At 41.1% G+C, this 21241-nt stretch overlaps 1 protein-coding gene across 1 annotated transcript in view; it reads right to left on the reverse strand.

Moving 5' to 3' along the window:
* stxbp4 (syntaxin binding protein 4) overlaps positions 1-21241 on the reverse strand; it is a 46655-nt gene that overhangs the window by 5893 nt on the left and 19521 nt on the right. Inside the window, exons 14-19 of the mRNA XM_084741496.1 lie at positions 20970-21059; positions 20475-20540; positions 10837-11016; positions 9518-9634; positions 8764-8813; positions 5837-5973 (exon numbers count right to left, since the gene is read on the reverse strand). Coding sequence (XP_084597622.1) covers positions 5837-5973; positions 8764-8813; positions 9518-9634; positions 10837-11016; positions 20475-20540; positions 20970-21059 — 640 coding nt within the window. The remainder of the gene's footprint in view (positions 1-5836; positions 5974-8763; positions 8814-9517; positions 9635-10836; positions 11017-20474; positions 20541-20969; positions 21060-21241) is intronic.

A 21241-nucleotide genomic window follows, 5' to 3' on the forward strand; every position in this document is an offset into this window, starting at 1 on the left:
GGAGGAGGAGCGTTTAAAAGAGGACGGTGGCTGTTTAAATCCAAATATATCATCACACATTTACTGCTACTGTTTGAATTAATGTAATCACACATGAATACAGCTGGACTCTCAGCTTTCCACTCAGATCCAGTTTGTGATGTTCAACACAGTTATGGACCGCAGCATGCAGAAATATTCAAACTGTGCGGTTTGTGTAAAGGATGGGCATGAAGAGACTTTGGAAAATGACCATACCAGTTTTTTCTTTCACCAAAATCTTTGGTTTCACACCAACAGCTACATAACTAAATGACATGAAATACAGTATTTTGAAGGCAAAATTTCAACCCACCTGACTGATCACATCAAATGTGACACGGCTTTGTGAATAAAATACTGGGCCTCACACAAGAACATTTTCATATTCTTATCTTAAATTTCTCTTTTTTTTCATACAAAGTGCCTGTGCGAACACACCACAGATTCAACAAACGCTCGTGACTTCAGATAACCGTGTAAATGATCCACCTGTGAGTATTTGAGTGCACGTGCATGAGACTTGAAAATTAGCATAACTAACGCCCCAGTAATACCATAACATGGCTGTTTGGAGTTTGATGTAAAGGAAATCATGTCATTTTAACAGCAATCAGCAGGGGAATTAAAAGACCTGCTAAGGCAAAGAAACGGGAAAACTCAGTCCTGTTAATGCTGTGAGCGTCAGACTGTCACTGAGATAGAGAAGAAATGTCTCGATATGAAAACGACTTCTCATCACAGCCACAGTAAGGGTCGATTGACGACTGCAGCAGGAGGATATATATAATATAACTTGTATCTCCATTGTCTCTATCTTTTTTTATAAAAAAAATAGTAAGTACAATAATAGTTTTTCTATTATTAATTATCATAAATTTTATTTATTAAAGAGCTGCAACAATTAATCAATTAAATATTATGAAGGCTGAGTCACCCATAATAATTCTTTGAGTTGAAGATGAGGCTTTTATTGTGAAACACTGAGCAGCCTCATGTCACTGCCACTGAGGACAAACCTAAAACCCAGACAGCATTCATTCCCCCTAAAATGTATTGCGGTGAGAGCATTGTGGCTCCTTTTGAATGTAAGTCAAGGGAGAGACATGGTCGCCATGGAAACGGTGTCCGAGTTGCTGCTTGCAAACGACAAGTGAATGAGCTGGATGTGTCTGAAACGGCTCAGTCTGAAGCCTTTCTGCAGAGTGTTTATCATGCAATCTGTCGGCCACAGTGTGTGTGTGTGTGTGTGTGTGTGTGTGTGTGCGTGTGTGTGTGTGTGTGTGTGTGTGTGTGCGTGTGTGGGCGGCTGGATGTGCTCCTGATGATATTAACTGGTCGTGAATGAAGAAGACAAAGGTTCCTGCAGTTACAAGCATTATGCTTTATAAGCAGGACACGTATCCCAGCAACAACCGGGGCCGTGATGAAGACGAGCTACAGGTGATCGTAACAAACACACACACACACGCACCGCGGGACCTGGATCAGACTGACCTAGTTTCTCTTCCTTCATTACCTCTAACAGGACACACTGAGTGATGGAGGACGTCTCTGGTCCTGAATCACGGATGTTAATTATGTAACTGCGCCCACGTCCTCCCACCGACACTCTGATGGAGGAAAATTAGGTGACTGTGTCAAAAAAAACCCACATCCTGTCAGCTGAATACAAACTGGGTTGGATTTAAAAGATAAAATCTGTGATATTTTAAATTAACGGAAATAAAAGAGTCTGTGTTCCTTCAGTAGCAGCTGAGATGTGGAACTTTATGAGGACATTTAAGACAACAGGGCCACCATCGCCTCAGGAAAAGAGGCTGGAAAAGAGCTAAGCTAACCTGCCTTTGACCTCAGAGAGGAGCCAGAGAGAGAGCCTACATCCTACATCCAAGTTTGGAAAAGGGCACTTTCAAGAAAACCTCTAGCAACGAATCAGATCAACTCACCGAACCGACACCAAAGCTGCCTGGAAGAAGAGCGAAAACATCTTTTGCATTAATAAAAGCCTTCAGTGTTGTTTTTTGCTCGTCTTTCAATGAAGAAATCCTCTCCAGTTCTGATATAACTGATGCTATCACAATGTTTATGCTAATATCTTCAAACGCTGCCATTGTTTGTTTGAAACGAGTTGTTTCCATAGAGCACCTTCGCTGTCGGCGCACGTAAGACCACGCCTGCAGCTGAACAAGTAAATATAATCAGACAAGCAAAACCCTCTGATGGAGGATGGATTAAAACTGTGGCGCAGACTGACTGTGCCCAGTTGAATCAACCACTCACACATTTGCTTGTGTTTTATGTTTTTGAAAGACTACAAAAAAGACCCCGCCGTCCAGACTCATGAGGCAGAGTGTCTCTCTAATTAGATCTTCATGCACATCACTTCAACCTGAAGAGAAACGCAGAGCTCGACAGGACTGCTGTGTCTAATTCTGGTTGCTAATCTGTGATTGTTGTGATTGCTAAACTAGCCCCCTAACTTGCATCAAATTTCCCTGAACAGCAACCCCGGCTCTGTGTGTGTGCTGGGATTGCACACTCATACATACACACTTTTCATTTTCATACCAGCTTGTGTTTTTCCTGTATTCCTTCAGTCTTACAGGTCTGTTAAACTGTGTATTTGCTTGGAGATCGTCACAATCCCAGGCCTGTGAACTTCACTGAGAACGCTACAGTCTGCACACAAATGTTTGGTAGCACTGTTTCATATTCCTAGGTTCCCCGAACTATCACCTGTTTGGGAACTTGAAGTTGTGGCAGTTATATTGAAAATTAAACTCTTATCTGTTTTTACATTGATCACAGTCCAGTTGATCGACCTAACAAATCAAGACTCTTCAAGCAGCTACAGTTGGTGAGATAATACGGAAATCATCATGAGATCTTACAGTCACATTTTCAAATGGCTGGTGCTCTTCACAAAGAACAACTCAGGATATGCAGATGTTTGTTTCAGAATATTTACTCAGAAAATGATAAAGGACAAACAGCAAATAACTCCAAACATGATAAAAGTGTCTAAATCGGCCATTCAGGCTGGAACAGTCCATTAATCATCGCTGGTATCAGACCAAGATGGCTGTATTCCCATATGAAAAGTCGTGACTCCTGGTTTACCGTCTGCCTTCATCCCTCCTGACCTCCTGTTTGATGATGCTACCACGCTTTGTTTTGTTGGCTAATCTACTGCACAAACACGAGTATTCAGCCACTCAAACACAAAGCTAAATATTAAATTAATGACAGTGAGACAGACAGAAAGCTACAGTAAGTTATTGTCTAAATGTATGAACCCGCTCCAGGACAGAACTTTGGCTACAGTAAATGGCAACCATATGATATTGTGACGTTAAAGTTTCATACTGTTGTATATTGCTTGTTAAATTAGGTTTTTTATTGTTGCTAAAGAGACAGAGGTTGAGTAGGATTTAAAGGACTACACCAACATTTTGTCAGTTTTGCCCATTGCTCACTTTACCTATGATCTGATGAGTGTTTTGGAACTATAGCTGTGATTTTTGTTTTTAGCTTTACATTGCTTTATTCAAAGTAAGAACTTAAAGCTACTTCTACTGACCATTTTGGATCAACTGAGGGCAACAGAGCAAGCTAAAATAATGAAACTGAAAACTTTAAACTGCTGGGCTAACTCACTTGTTTGTGATGCAGTGGTTGGTGACCATTGTCCATTGGCCCTTTATTCTGAAACCCCAACAGTCCAGAAATATTGCTTTGGACCAAAATCCCATCTGTCTGACAGCCTGTTATACCGTAAACAAAAGCCCACTGCTCCAAAAACCCATTGTTCCAAAAACTACACACTCTTCTTGGGGGTTTTTGCCCTTAATATTTTAGTGTATCTGGACGCTCTGATGCCAGGTGACCTTTGCCAGGTAACCCTCGTCATCATGGTAGCATGGTAAGGCAACAAAACTTGGGTTTGAAACTTAAGTTTAGCACCAGTCTTCAGCCCAATCTGTTCAGAGTTGCTTTGTCTTTACACAACAGAAGAAACGCAGTTCTTTCTTTCAATTGTCATTGGCTATTGTGGGCTGTGGTGTCAATCAAAACGCCAGCCTGTGGTGGGCATGTAGAGATGAAGGTACTGCGTTTATCAGGATGCAAACTTAATACAGAGAAGGACGTAAGTGGAGGATTACAACAAATATTGGCTTGTTTGTGCAGTTTGTATGAAAATTCTGTCTTTTGGACTAAATATATTCCTTGATTGGATCGACTGGACCTCAGTCAACAGAACACAACCATTTTGTTGGAATATTATGAATCACAGGGTTACTGTGAGTCTTCAAATGCGAGTTGCCCATTTTGTAACAGTGATTTTGTTTGTGGTGCAGTTTGTACCTGCTGTTGTGATTCCATCTTTAAATGTTTGGCAAGAATCTCAGCTTTCTAATGGTGTCATGTGTTAGTATGCATGTATACATAGATGTCCCTAAAACACATAACGCACAAGGGGGGCAAGTTTTATAGTCTCCTTGTATTTTCAGAACAATGGGCGTTTGTTTATCAGGATAACAGGCTGTAGGACAACCTATAGGACAGGGTTTTCAGTCTTGCGGGACACTGTGTTTGCTGCCTACAGTAGCATGTCATGACACTGTTTAGAAGATCCATTATTGCGTAACCTCAATAGTCCAAAAAGTCATAATAGCACCCTGAGCTAGCATGTTACATTGGGACAATGATTTTGCACAGTTTATTGAAAAGATGGATTTCAATCTTAACAGAGATGGAGAATAAGTTCCCAGATTTGGTGCTAAACCAGCACTGCAGAACCGATCCAAAGTCTTTTGGGCAGCCCTTCATATTGGGGGTGAAATACAGAAGTCTTCTGCTCCCGTGTCCTTGAAAAGATGTAAGGATCGTAGATTTGTTGGTGCCCGTTCTTGCTAAGTAACTACCTTGCATTTCGTATCCCCTGACGATTAGTAGGCGTCGAGATCTCTGATTGTCTGATTTTACTTGATTACATGTGAATGGATAAATTCACAGCTATTATCTTTGCCTATTCTGTGCTCTCCAGGTCTCCGTTTTCACAAAGGTCTGAACTGTCAAGACAGTTTCCCAACATCCTCTATCCTGACAAGCCTGACAGTTTTGGTTCCGTTACTCTCATCAAATAATTAATAAAAAGACCAATGGGCAGAATTTTTAAACATCCATGTCGTCCATCAACTGGACATTGGTCTTGTTCCAGTGTATTAACCTGCAGAAATGTATTGCAAGTCTCTCAAAAGATGAAGTGATTGTTTCAAGCAATGTTTTCAACCAAAACTGCAGTTTTATGATTAAAAATTTCAGTTTTTTAATGCCATAAACAAATTACACATTTGAACTTGTGCACCAGTGCACATATGTGTTTCTCTTCCACAGTATTCAGGTTAGAACACTGGAATAAAACCACTGTTCAGTTTGTATTGACTATTCAGAACATGTGCTGCTTGACAGAAAGAAAATAGTGTTTCATGCAGAGTTAAGACATGAGTCCATTGCTAGCAGGTACTGAGGAGATGAGGAGTTGTCAGGGAAGAGACTGTTCGGGTTCATGGTTGGCTGTTGATTTCCTGCTGACGTCTCAGAGCCTTGCTGACTTTGTTCTCCTACAGTCGGGTCGTCTAGAAGGTCAGCACTGAAACGGGGATGACAGTTACTCACAACAGCAGGTTGGCGGGATCAGTTTGGTTTCATCCAGTGAGAGTTGCATGCAGGGTGGCACAGAAAACAGAGAGGAGGAGGACGACATGCAGACCTGCATGCATGGAGTCGAGCAGAGAGAGCTGAGATCACTTACAGTCGACCTCCAGGATGGCTCTGACAGTCCTTGTGAGCTCCTTCGCCTCCTGGGCGAGTGTGGCCGAAGTCCACGGACTCTTCTTGTAGCGAGAAGGGAGGCCTTGAGACGACGCTCCAACTTTAACGTCTCCAGAGCTATGAAAAGAGAGAGGGAAAAGTCAGCAGTTAAAAACTACGACTACAAGAATCCACAGATAGAGCGAGCATAGAGGTCAGGGCTCGACATTAAGAGTTTCCACGAGCAGGAAAACTCTGCAGTCGGAAAAGTGAACAGAAAGAAAACAACAGAAACATCAGAAAATAAGTAAAAAACGAAGAAAAAGTAGCTAATTACATGAATGCATGATTTCAGAGATACAATTAAACAACCTGATAGATTTAGGTTTAACTTTGAAGACATATTGTGTAACATCTGGGTACCAAACAAATATACATACACAAGATACCCACATATCTATTTGTACGTGCACACATGCATAAGTGTGTGTGTGTGTGTGTGTGTGTGTGTGTGTGTGTGTGTGTGTGTACCCAAACATGGACTCATAGTTAGACACACATTCATGTGAATTATTAAAAACAAACAACAAAAACCCACATCTATACTGCTGATATCTCATTACTTTAGTCGTCATCTGGTTGAAGATGATTAGAAACATCTTCTGTCATTCATCTCAAACATTTCTAACATCTTTCTTCAGAGATGTGCACCTGATTTTTTCCACTTCATATATTTCTTTCAGGAGATCCTTCCATTTAACGTCGGTTAAGTTAATAATCATATTTGTAGTCAGTGCTGACTGGTGGTTTTACCATCCTGATGATCACTGCCCAACGAGACTGGCTGATTTATGCCACAGAATGAACGTTTGTTTGTTTGTTTAAAATTATTATAAGCAGTAAACTACTGTTGCTTCTGGGTTTTTTTATAGAGCCGAAAACCAAGACTTTTGCCTTTTCAGATAAATGCTGTCGAGCTGAAGAGCTTCCAGGAAAAAAAACAGCTGTTCTCGAGAGCCTCTCCTGTTGCTTTAGTGGTTTGCAGGAGCGTCTCTGTGCACCAGTAGCTTTAAATAACTCTGAAGCTGCTCGGCAACATCAGTTCGTCACCGCCTGATGAATAAACTCACACCTCCAGCTGTCTGAAGGATGGAGTGAGCTAAAAATCACTTTGTGAGGCTGCTGAAGTGACCACGTCGCCATGGTTGCAGCTGTTATTCAGAGATCTCACTTCTCTCCCATCAGCAAACACAGACTTTATACTTTCTTCCTGTCGTCTCACAGATTTTCTTCCCTCTGAATGTTTTTTTTTTGCAGCGCTGATGTGAGGATGACTAATGGATTTAATGAGTGTGATACTCAGAGAACTCATTAACCAGAAGATCAGAGCCATTTATCATAAAGTGGAAAAACAACACCTCATGTCAGCGACTCTCGCCTACACTTCCTCTTACAAGTGGCCTAGAAACAGAAGGACAGACAGGTGAATGAAAGGAGAAAACACGACCAGGGGGTCCCACAGTTATGAAAGACGAGGCGAGGTGTCCCACTGACCTGCAGGGAAATAAAAGGGAAGCGGACAGGAGGCGCCGTGTGACTTAATAACATGACCGATTGACCTGATTTACAGAATCACACTTATACAACCGGTCAGATAACTCGTGTTGTCATGGCTCCCAAACCACAAGATCAGAACTCAAGATGGTGAAAGTGAAAGAGTGAGGAAGACAAAATCCTCGTATGTCCTCAGGTTTAGTGTCTGTTTAATGTGAGAGAAAAAAGAAGGAAGGAAGCAAAAGAAAGAGAGAAATCAAGGAGGGAGGGAAAAATTCAGACAAGCAGGAAGAAGGAAGCTCAGATATTAAAAATAAAGAAAGCAAAGAAAAAGTCAAAGTAAATGATGTACAGAATAAAGACAGGAAGGATGCCAAAGAGAAAAGATACAAGAAGTGACAGGAAAAGTATCAGAAATCAGAAAGAGAAAGAATGAAAAAATTTCTGTCCTGAAAACAGCTGTTGTTATTAGCATGTTGTTAGTCACCCACAGGCAATCCCAGGATACCTTGGGTTGAGTCTGTCGACCAATCAGAGGCTGTGTTCCTGACTAACATGCTGTCACAGATCTACTTTTTGGAACTGGAGTTGTAATTCAAACACACGTCACGTCATGTGTACTGATATCTACGGGATCTTCTGTGTTCTATCCTCCAAAAGGGGGCGTGGCAACGACGTTCTTGGAAGTACTTGCATGTGCTGGTCTGATATATGGAAAGAAATAAACAGAAGAATTGATATTAAAAGTAAAAAAGCAGCAGAACATCTAAACTTCTTGTTCTTCTTCTTCTTTGGTGGTGTTGAACTGATCAGACGGTTTGAACGTCTCACACTGACCTCACACTCTCACCACAGGTCGAGACGTTTCATAACACTGCTGCACGCTGCAGGCGGCCATTAACAGGAGCTAACTGCTGTCCTACCTGGGCTGAAGAGTGTGTGTGTGTGTGTGTGTGTGTGTGTGTGTGTGTGTGTGTGTGTGCGCGCGCGCGTGTGTGTGTGTGTGTGTGTGTGCACTGGGCTAATGGGATCTGCTCTCTGCAGGATCTCTCATTATCTGACTCCAACAAAGGTCTGACAATCACACACACACACACAAATACAAATGTCCTCATATACTTGAGAAATGACACACACACACACACACACACACACACACACACACACACACACACACGAACAGACACACTGAAACATACTGAACACACAAACACACAATGCAGAGCTGGTGGTTGCTAACGGCAACCACTTTAGCAGCTCGTACTCAATAAATCTGTGTCATTAGCATAGCCGCGGTGTTGCTAACAAACAGCGGGCTGTCAATTAGTCAGTCACACACACACACACACACACACACTCTCTCTCTCTCTCTACCTGTAGCTCTTTGTTGGTCCGTGGCTTTCGAGCAGGAACTCTTGAACGTTCTGCAGAAAAAAACAAAACAAACAAAAACTAAATGTTAGTGGAAAAAGTTCATATTTCTATTGGATCTTTATTCAGTAGCATAAGACTGCATTAGACTGACGTAACACTGCCATAACCATGACATGAAGGAGCCTTTATGAATTTGAATGGCTGTTGTGACCTATAATCTTTAGTTAAGATAATTTACTTTACTGAGTTTTAGAATTTTTTTCCCCCAAATGTGTCACAGTGAGCTGTGAACCTGATTTGTCTTCTTTTGTGTCTGAAAAATTAAATAGTATTAATTGAAAACATTAAAATTAATAACATTTACTTTAACTATTTTTTCAGTATAATGTTTTGAGTTTCTGAAATTCAAAGCTTTAAATTTGTCTAAAGAAGAAAAGTAATTTATCTCAACAAAGGAGTAGTTGGTAAAACTTTTGTTTGTTTGTTTGTTTTGTTCATTCGTTTTTGTTTCGGTTGTTTGTTTTTTATTATATTGTAATAATAATTATTATTGTAAATCATGTTTATGTGTCTCAGGAATCACAGACCTCATGATTCAACAGTTAAATCTGCTTATCTCCGTAAACTGCATAAATACAGTGTGAGAATGGAAAGCTTGACAGGTGTAGCAACAGTAAATAGGGAGGGCGGAGCTTAGCGAAGGTTCGATTACAGTCGGTAGCACTGGTGATGACATCATACGTCATGTGTTTACCTCTACAAAGCTCAGCAGTTTTCCAGTTGACATCTCAAATCCCTTTTTGGCCGCCTCGCTCTTCCGTAGTTGACACTCCAGGACGGCCACTCTCTTCTTCAGCTCGTCCGTCTCCTCCTGGGAGGAAAACGGAACAATTCTGTCAATATACAACATAACTAAGCTTTATTTATTTGTTTTTATTTATTTATTTATTTTGTTGTTTTTAAAACATTCAATTGACAAACATTAATATAAAACACTGAAATTAATCATGCAATGTAAAAAAGTCATAAAGGGAAAATGTTAATGAATTCATGTATTGTTTGACTTAATATTAAAAAAATCAAAAAAGTGGTTTATGATTGGAACATTGAGATTTATGAAGATGAGATTTTGCAATCTATAGGATGAAATTATATTGTTATATAGTGTTGATTTATTTTAGAGGACTTTCTAAAAGCCAAACAATACATGATCATAGAAAAGTGTATATTCAGAATCAATATACTGGGAAATAAATGGACAGACATCTTGTTAAAAAATACAACAGTGAGAACAAGACCAAAAAATAATCTAGCTGAAGTCTTGTAAACTGTGACCCTGACAGATCCCCAGTCTTTGCAAAATCTTAGTCTGTGACAGACTGTCTTTAGGTGCGAGACTCTGCACTGTGAATTTAGTGGAAAATAATAAAATATTCCCTTGATGTGATAAATGATGTCTTATTGTTGTGGACACAATATTTTGACACTCTCTGATGAACGACTTCCCTGTGCAGTTTTGAAAAAAAAAAAAAAAAGCCTGAGTCAGCGCTTTGTTTTCAACCTGTCATAATATTTACAGCGCAGCAGAAACTGACATCTCTCTCTGCAGAATAGCTGTTGTGATTCCCTGCAGTGGTGACGGTGGCGGCGGCGGCGGTTCGGCCTGTCTCGCCTTCAGCAGCGAGCCGGCCGCTGCTGACCTGCAGGTCAATATCTTGTCACTGAAGAAGACGGAGCAAAACGCTGACCCAGATTCACTGCTGGCGACGATGGCGGAAGAAACCAAAACCAGGAGGGGGGGGGGGGGGGGGGGCAGAGGGGCTGGAGTCAGAGAGGGATGCTGGGAAATCACCAGGGAGACGACAGGGCAGTACGCTGAAAAAGATGCACAAATCTCCTCCCACACAATATTCTGTGATCTAGAGAAAGTTGTTTGTGCCAGTGGGGCAGATATGATGCACAAACAACAGGCACCACAGAGCATGACCCAACTTTTCTTCTGCAGCCACTTTTGTCACATGATTGTTGTGTGAAGTCAAACAAACTGAAGACTAAACAATGTCATGTCATCACCTTATTGGTGGACACCGGCTGCTCCACTCTCTGAGTCTTCAGCTCGGCGATCTCGGCCTCCAACAGGTGGATCACCTCCTCGTAGTCCATCTCCATCCCCCTCGCCTGCTTCTGAGCCGCCTCGGCCAGCTGGATCCGGGTCCTGAGGGCCCGACTCTCCTCCGCTCCGAGTTTTACCTCCTGCCGCAGAGGGAGGAGGAAGAGGAGAGGGTGAAGCAGGGAGAGATTCATCATCACAGCTCAACAAGTGGAGTATCAGTGGGGCCTCAGCGGTGCGTTCAGGGCCCGCTCACGGCTTCTTAACCCTCATAAATCTTTCAAGGTGCTGGAGTCATGATTTCGGTTTCTCGGCGTCGGGGCGAGTTAGCGTGATGAAGCTCTTTGCTTCGGCCTGAGGGAGGTTTCACTCGATCAGCAGGCCGTGCAGTTGTGTCTCAGCGGGACTCGCACAGACCTGTCACCTCTCAGCAGACTTCTGTCTCTGAGAAGGTCACCAGCATTTAAGGAACAACATCAGGAACCAAAACAGGAAAAGACCCAACCTGTCTCAGTCCTGCCCTGTAAAACCAAATGCTCAAATGAATTCTTTAAAGGAAGAAGTGAAAACTGAACTTTTAACTTAAAAGGTTCTACCAACTTAAAAATACTGAGTGCCAGGAGAATTTACTTTCTTTAGTTTTTATTAAACTCAGTGATTTATGAGGAAAAAAGGTTCCTAAAAAAGTTCCTACAACACAAATATTGAATAAATTAATAAAAAAGAAAAAAATTAAAAAAAGACGCTAGAACACACTGACTGGGGACTACTGAGGTTCTTCTTATATTCCACCAGTTTTATCTAGCACCCACACGGGGTTCTTCTGAGAACCTTTTTCATATTGAAAGGGTTTTATCTAGAGCACAATCAGGGGGTTGATTTAGTTTTAATTCTGCTGCCAAATCTCTGATTGCTCTATTCTCTGTTCAGAAATGTTTGGGTTCTCACAAATCACAAATTTTGTTGAGTTTGTTTGAGATTTGAACATATTTCAGTGACGTGACAATAAGATTTGCACCAAATGAACCAAATATTTAGGTTTAAAATAAAACTTTAACTCTGTGTGTTTTCTTAATCTTTTGTACTTTGCGTGACAGATTTTTTTGATTCAAAGTTTTCTGCTGATATTGTGATGAGGAATTTTTGTTTTCCTGTTTTGGGAACTTTGAAGTTATTCAATAATCCGTGTACCGAGACTGTGAGTCTCTGCAGCAGCCGTGGGTTCGACTCCCGCCTGTGGCCCTTTGCTGTGTGTCCGTCTTTCCCCACTTCAGCTGTCTTATCTAAATAAAGGCACAAACCCCCCAAAAACATTGAGATTTTAATTGTTATGAACTCCAGTTAATCATAAATGAGTTGGTGTGCAGCGACTCCGTCCGTCCTGTTTGAATAAAGCTCCAGTTTTTATCTCCAGCCAGCGTGTGAGGCCAGGAGGGAAGTTACATAACCTCTCGAAGCTGAAACAGACACCAGCAACAATTAGACACTGTAACCCCTCTTGACTGGGAAGTAACCACTCCCAGTACTGTTGTAACACTGGAAACTCTAACCAACAGGCAGTGGAACAAACACTGGAGCTCCTGCAGTAAAGTGATCCTCGGTGGCAGTAAAAGATAATGAGGCTTTACAAATAAAAGTGTTGGACACAGGAAGGACAATGACTCAGCAAACACATGGAAACTTTTCATTTTTGTTCAGGTTTGAGCCCCTCAGTGAGGAAAGAACAGCATATATGCAGCATATATTTTATTTTATTATTTATTATTTATTTTATTTTTTAAGAAAGATGATTTTTTACTTATTTATTTACCTATCTGCTGTATATAGTTGTTTGTGATTAGCTAAAGAAACTGCAACTAACATCTCAGTATATATATTATATATATTGTGTTGTCAAATGAGCCATAAAATTAACCTTTAAATAAAAGCCACTTACAAAACTAACAAACAATAAATAAATAAATAAAATAATGCACCTTTAAAAAGTAATTAAAATAGCTTAATTTTCATTAATTGATAGTTGAATTCAATTAATTTATTAATCATTAAATAATAAATCTTTTTTTCCCCTTTTTCCCCTCATTTGATGTTGAAGTTTAAGTTTTTCTTAATCAGCAAATGGCTCCATGAGATAAAATTATGTCAGATGAGGTGCAGATAGTACCATTTTCCACATATTGATTAATTAGCAATTCATAGGGGGCAGCCAGGGGTGGCCAATCAGATTCCAGGGGTGGCCAATCAGATTCCAGGGCCATTCCTGGCCAGTGCCCCTAAGGGCCCCCCTCCCCTCAAGAAACGCCCCTGACGGTGAATAATTTTACATGTAAATGTCATAGAGAATAAAATGTCAGCTGTAGTATAAACAGAGTCAAAGACATCAGGAAGATGTCTTTGACAAAAAAGGAAAAACAAAAAACAAAACAAAAACAAAAGTCAGTGTTGATTTATTTTAACTAACATAACTAATAAACTTATTTTAACCCAAACCACAATCTCTTCCTAAACCCAAATAAATCATTTTGTGGTCTAACTCTAACCAAACTGTGACTGTTTCACAGCGTTAACCACTTGTTTATTAGTGTTACCATGACAATGAATATCACCTGACTTTGTCCTTTCCTGCACGTCCAAAACACATGAAATGTGCCGTCTCATGTTTAATATCGTCTGTGAGAAGATGAGGAAAATCAAACTGTAATTTCTGAGGCCAAGAATCCAAAAAAAAAGCTCTTCTCAGTATGAGCACTCAGAAAAATTGGATTTACCAACTGCAAGTCCATGAAAACTGGGAAAGCAGAAAGGAAAGCAGACAGGAGAGACTCTGGCAGCCTCGCCTCTCCTCCTGCGGTGCTGTCATATGTAGTGAGAGCTAACAGGACACACATGCAGAACACGCAAGACGTGTTTACTTCTGAATAACACTCGGAAAACACACGCTGTGGACACACACACACACACACACACACACACACACAGTGAGAGCAGTCCATCTGTTACCTTCACTTTTCCCTGTAGTGCTACACGCAATTTTTAAATTCTGCAAATCACTGTTCCAAGAAAAAAAAAACAAGAGCCAAAAACACAGAGAGGTAAGAGACACACAAAGACTGGAGCTGTTTTACGTGCAGGAGCCCAGAGGAGGAGAACCGGTGCAGGAAGCTGAGCAGCAACACGTATTTTAGACATCTAGAAAGATCAATGTCAGTTTAAGTGTACGCTATATTTAGAATATTTTCTCCTCTTTAGCTTTCTGTCAGACCTTTCTGACAGGAAACCGCCATTATACAAGACTCTTTCCGAAACACTCCATTAGCAAAATCAGTCGTTTTTACTTCAAAGTACACAAGAGTTGTAACCTTTTACAACAAATAACACTAAACTAACAAAGGGAGGCAGCAGTAGACCAACAGCTCCTGTGTTCTGAGTTAAATTATTGATTTTTTTAAAGGAGTTTGTTTGGTTTGGGGACAGACATTTTTGGCTTATTTAACAGTACTGCCTGTCAGAAAAGTCTGTCTGATAGCAAGGTAAAGCTGTGAAAATATATATGACATGTTGCTATATAGATAACAGATTCAGCAGGTGGGAGAAGTGAACAGAGATGCTGATCTGTTAGAGATGCAGACCGCGGGTCATTCTGATGAGTAACAGATGTGCTGCAGGTGGGTGAAACAGCCTGAAGTGTCTGAACATGAAGAGAGACGCTGTCCACACAGCGTCATGACTGCAGTGTCACTACTGCACGCACTGAAACATTACTGCATGAATCAATGAAAGCAGCCTCTCCAGTTATTAAAGTAACTCATTAAAGGAAACACTCAGACATCAACACAACACAGAAGAAAGAAATATCCTGGAATGCTGGCACTGCTCGACTTCATTTCATTTCAAATGTTTACATGTGTGCAGTAATGTCCCTGCGGCAAATAATGTTAATATTTAAATCAGCCAAACTAAAATCTGTGTAAAAAACTTGACAGGACAGAAGAAACTTTGCAGAGGAAATCATCTTTTTAGACAGCTTTGATGGAGGTCAGACTTTATACAGCTGCTTTACTGCAAACAGTCTCACTGTATGAATGTGGACGGTGAGTGAAGAACACAGAAGATTCACTTCTGTCACATCTAAACAATCAGTGATGTTACAGCTGATGTGTCTCGCACACAGCTTCATTTATTTCTCACACCTGCATCCCAGCTGCTATTAATGTTAACAGTTAATAATATCAATGCTGAGTGTTCATTTTTAACTCCAGTGTCATACAGGCAGAATGTACAAGTGAACCTGCCTGTGGAGACACATCCCACTATCTGAATTATGAATCATTTCGATAGCAGGAAAATACTGCACCATCGACTTCAGAGCAGGTTTTTGTTGGTCAACAGAACAATCACTTTCTGCTGCCTCAATGCATCAGCAACACAAAGGCCAACGCACTCATGGGCGCACAGATGGGCGCAAGTAGGCGCTGGGTGTGAAAATGAAAACTGGGTTGGTCAGAAAATAGAACTGACTGCTGTGCTGCACTCAGATAAATGTAGAGAAGTAAAAGTGCAATATTCCCCTCTAAAATGTCTTGGAAGAGAAATAGAAAGTAACTTGAAATGGAAATACAAGCATGTCAAAACTGTACTTAAGTATGCAGTAAATGTACTTTCCAGTTCATAGAGTCATCTGCAGCTCTTTGCTTCATTGGAAACAAATTCTGAGTTTTATTGTTTACTGTAGTTTCTGCTAAAAGAGAGTTTTGACTCTGATTGCTGCATGTCAGAGTCGGGCCACGCGTGCGATCCTGTGTGTCCGTACGCATCACAGCTGCCTTGTACACACCTGGATGATGCAGCTGAAAAACCTGTCGTGAAAGTTTTATATCTGTTGATATCAATAATTATTGATATTGTGTGACAACATGCTGTGTGAAGTGGTGAAGTTTGGACGATATGAACAAAATCACATATGATGCAATGATAAAAATGCTGCAACAATATTGTAGGTACGACTGTTGGTGCTTTAGCAAAATATTAACACTTGGGTTGCAAGTTTGTGCCTTTTCCTTAACTCATAATTGAAAATGCTAACAATCAATTAATCATGAATCATTAATAAGATACATAATTCATATTTTTTCTCATTTTCATTATTTTCTCTTTTTGTCCTGTCATTTTCAGTTAAAGTTTCCCGATTCAACAAATGTCTCAGCCAGACAAAACAAAGTCAGATTAGGCACAATTACTGCCATTTCCAAAGTATTGATTAATTATGGATTAATGCATTTTTAATCACTTAAATTTGTAACTGTGCTTAATTGATTTATGATTAATCATTAACATCCCTAATTAACACGATGAGATTTTTGATAATCATCAGTAATGTGCAGATTATGACTAAGTGGGTACAGAACATCTGGAACCGTCTGGTAAGTTCAGAAAATAACATCACTTCACTGCAACAACAGGAAAAGACAACACTTATTCTACATCACAGTATCCTAAGATCAAACATTTCTCATCATATCTGCTTTCACATCACAATACGATACCAATATATTGTCCAGCTGAGGATTCTGCGTTCATTTGAAACGACGGTTGTGCAGAAAATTCACACTTCACATACGTGAACATAAACGTGTGGTTAAACAGTGAGCATACCTCTAGCTTCAGTAGGAAACTGTACAGTACACGTGTGTGTGTGTGTGTGTGTGTGTGTGTGTGTGCGTGTGCGCGTGTGTGCATCAAACTGAATGGGGTCACAGTTAAAATTAGACTTTATAGATGATTTTAAGTGCAGCTGGTGGAGTGTGTGCACCCAGCATGGACATGAATATGTGTGTGTGTGTGTGTGTGTGTGTGTGTGTGTGGCCAGGCTCAACTGGTTGAGTAACTAATGGATCCCAGCATGAGCTGTCTCCCCTCCAGCTGTGGCCTCGGCGGCCTGGAGGCCGGGGCGGGGGCCCTGAGAGGCCCCCCATCTTGAGGCCTGACCTCCAGCTCTAATGAGGGAGCACGTCAGCCGCCTCACCTCCACCCGCCGCCGCTCAGCCTGCAGCTCCACAGAAAGAAAAACCAGCATAATAATAAGGAAACCTCCCTGGCTGTGTCAGTGAGAGGAGGAACACAGGAGCAGCGGCCGCTCCTGTTTCCATCCTGAACACACCGACACTCGCGGGCTTCTCTGCTGCTGATCACACTGAGAAATGATGCTCACATCTGAATTCATGGCAGTTAGTTTCCTGCTCTCTGTGGATGTTATGTAACACTGCTGTAATGTGTCCATCTCTAAGCTGCTGATTCCACTGAAAGCCATGACAGCGCTGGCTGCCACCCTCAGAGGAAGGAATATTAAATGTACTTTAGGTTATAGAGGAGCATTAAGGCCTCAACTGCTTCTGACTACAACTGAAAAGATCTCATATTACAGCTGAGCTCGACTGGTTTGACGCTACGAATCTGCTCACAGACTGTGTCCAAATCCTTGATCAACATGTCCTGAACAACAGGACAGATTAATTCTTATTGACTTCAAAAATGACATCTACAGTCCCCTTTACACTGGACAAAAACCTCACTGACATCTGTCTTTCGTCTTCAGTATGAAATGGTACAGTCAGCATTCAGTCCTGAGGATTCATGTGTGATTATTGCCGTGACTCTTGGGTGGGACGTGATAGTGAACATGAAACAGTAAAATAAAAGAGAAACCTGAAAGTACAAAGTTGAGTTTCAGCTTTCGAGCAACACATCTGAAAAAAACTGAAAGTCAAACTCATGTACTGGCAGTGGGAAACGGGTCAACTGTCTAGTTTTAGCAGTTTGCCACGTTACAAAACACACACATATACAGGAAGTATCAGCGGCAGGCGTACGGACCTTCAAGTTTCTGCAAACTCAAATCCACTACAGTCTTCTGAGCATTTTTGTTACGATTCAACAAGGTGGAGGACCAAAATGCAAACAACAGGAGGGTACCAGCTCAAAAAGGTTTAATGAAGTAAAACAACAAAACAAAGGTTTACACAGACACAGGGAGTCCAAACAAACAAACAACAACAACAACAAAACAGAATCCACAAAAGGGAAACTCAAAAAACAGTCCAGGGAAAAATAACACGGTGGAAAAACAGAAGGGAAACACAGGAGATACAAGCTGACTGGGAACAACCAGGAACTGACTCAGAGGAACACAGGCGCTAAAAAGACAGAACTAATGAGAGACAGGTGGACAAACAGGTGAAACTAATGACAATCAAAAAGAGCGGGAAAACAGACAAAGACAGGAAGTAAAAACAAGACACACGAGGGAGGACCAGAACTACCAAAATAAAACAGGAAATAACCAACAAAAAAAACAAAACCATGGCAATTTTAGTTTTATGTTCATAACAGTAAGCAAGGTTTGTGTCAAATTTTTTTTTTTACAGCTTTTTTTTTTACAACAGTAGAGTTGCAGCTTGACAGTTAATGAGCTGAAACTGAAAGGTTGCTTCACAAATAGGTACAGTACAAACAAACACAGAGAGATATGTGGTGAATTTTCAGGAAAAGGTTCTTTAAAAGGCCACTGATGGGATGTTACTCAGTCTGACTTGCTTCTGGCACATGTAAATTCAGCTGCATGTTCCACTGATACACTTCACTTCAAAGAGCAAGAAGCTCCACAAACTCAAGCAGGTCTCACAAAGGCTCCACCTAGTGGTCTGAGCACCATCAAGTAACAATGAATAATGAGTTGTGAGGACTTGCAGGTATTCAGGACGGACTCGTCCCCCTCAGAGGATTAAAGGTTGTCAGATTAACTTGTCTGCACAGGCTCATTAAATATGCAGAGGCTCCACACAGAGCGTGTTGAACCTGACAGTCTGCCTGGATTTCAGCAGCTCAGCTTCACTACTTTGATTTGTGTTTAAATTTTCTCTCCCTGTCACAGTCTGGTCAAGTTGAAATCAGGGTTTCTTTAATAGCTGCAGCCATTTGCAGGACATAAAATTAAGAGCAGGAAGTCCACAAAGGCAAAATAAAAGCCTGAACATGGAGTCAAGTCCAAAACACAGAGAGGAAATGTCCCGGCTGGGTCTTTTGTTGTTCCAAGTAGACCTGTTAGCCGTGTCTAAATGTAGATATTGATCGGTTTTATGCAACAGGATAAAAGTTGAGAGGCGGCAGAGTGGGAGTCAGAGAGGCTGAGACCCTTCAGCTCTGAATCACAACAAACAAACACACAGAGGAACTGTTTCACAGCCCAAAAAAGATCCAATGGTGGCCTCACACTCCTCCCACACACAGATACACACACACACACACACACACACACACACACACACACACACACACACACACACACACTGCAGGTTAAAGTGTGTATCTATGTGTGTGTGTGTGTGTGTGTGTGTGTGTGTGTGTGTGTGTGTGTGTGTGTGTAGGTGTGTGCAGGTGTGTGTTGAGCTTCACCTGACGATCTATTTTGAAAGAAGCACCCCTTCAAAAAGCCCACACACACACACCCTGCGAGCAGATGAGCCCAGCTATAGAAACACACTGCACAGTTCACACCAGCAGCGTCCTGAACAACTGACACACACATGAACCGACCGTGTGAACGTCGATGTTCACAGAGAATCAGGATCAAATATTCAGGAGATAAAAAGAGCTGCAGGTTTGATCATCCTGAACTGAGAAAAAAACAAAAAACAAAAAAACACCTTGACTTCCTCTGTAAACCTGCCTGTCTGACAGAAATGTTTAGTTCATTACATCATACATCACTGTGTTTTGCTGTCGTTGTTGTACCTTTTTATTTAAGTTTTATTGAAACTGGCCTGGACTAAGAAGATATTATACTATCACTCATTCTTGAAGTTCGGGACAAAACCTGAAGTTCCTTTCTAGTGGAAGAAACCTGGTAAAGTGACCTTCTGGTGGACGCGCACTTCACCTGCCCTCACACGTTTCCACCTATTTCTCAATTGACAAGATTTTGACAGGATTCATTTTTCACCATTTTCTGACATTTTATTATTTCAACCTGGTAAAGTTCCTTCTAAAGTGCCCTAATAAATAATAAATGTTGTAAATAAATAATGATAATAACAATAATGTAAATAATAAAAGTAAGGGGTGTCATTTGATTTGACGTCATTATCAGACTATCAGAGAATTTGATCATTTTTGTCATTATTCTGCTTTTTAAAGCCAAAGTGATCAGATAAAATAAAAGTTTCTGCCTTTTGCTTTGGTATGACCCAATATTTTTTGGTTCGCTCGGCAAAGGCAGAATACAGGAACTTCCAAATAAGGTCAAAGGTCAAATCAGAGGTCAGGCTTAATATGTAGAAACAATAACCTGATACAAAGATATAAAACTGACACATATCCAGTTATCTGACTCAACAACATGAAAATGTTAAAGTTCTCTGTTCTGCACTCTGGGAAGTTCCTGCCTTTTTCCTGTGTAGGGTAGAGCAACGATCATGTGACTGTACAGGTCAAGTCTTAATTGTTGCATAAAATGGAAATACTCAAATAAGATACAAATAACTGAAAATTGTACTGTGTGTTGTGTTCTCCTCCTGCAGACTGAGCACCTGCAGCAGGTGTGACTCACCTGTTTGACTTTGCTGAGCTCCTCCTCCATCTGATGGTGAACTCTCTGAGACTCCACGAGCTGCTCCTGAACAACAACAACAACAACAACAACAACCAGGAAATCAACAGGAGGTCGCAGTGGGGAGATAAACACAGGAATTTCCTCAGTTCTGTTATAATTCACCCTTTGCTAAGCTCCGCCCTCTTTAGTTACTGATGATTCTTGATTCTTCATCAGCCCACATCCTCCTCCTCAAACCCCCACAGAACAAATGCAGATGCAGTGGATCTAACAGGTTTGTCTGGAGGTGAAGTTACTGCAGCTTGTAAGCTAGTGTTAGTTAGCCAGACATGCTAACGTTTGCAGCTCATGTTAGAACAGATGAAGATGAGTTTAATCCGTTCACCTTAATCCGAGCCTCCTGCACACCTTCAATATGTAGAGAAACGGAACTGGACAGTTGCCGTTGGAGGCGGGGCTTAGCGAAGGGTGAAACCAGCTGACTTGTTTTACCTGCAGCTTCTTGATCTCCCTCAGAGCCTCGATGTGCTCCTTCCTCAGCCTCTCCATCTCCTCCAGGTCCTCCGAGTCTGACAGTGACGGCTGCACAGACACACACACACACACACACACACACACACACACACACACACACACACACACACACACATTCACTGAAATACTCTCACATTTATAAATGTAATTATAGAGTTTTAAATAGATTTAAAAGGTTCAGTAATTTTCCTCAACCAGCTGCTCGCTGAAACTTTTAGTCAAACAAACAA

The sequence above is a fragment of the Lutjanus erythropterus genome, chromosome 17 (assembly GCF_056507025.1).
Source record: "Lutjanus erythropterus isolate fLutEry1 chromosome 17, fLutEry1.hap2, whole genome shotgun sequence".
NCBI classification, from domain to species: domain Eukaryota; kingdom Metazoa; phylum Chordata; class Actinopteri; order Lutjaniformes; family Lutjanidae; genus Lutjanus; species Lutjanus erythropterus.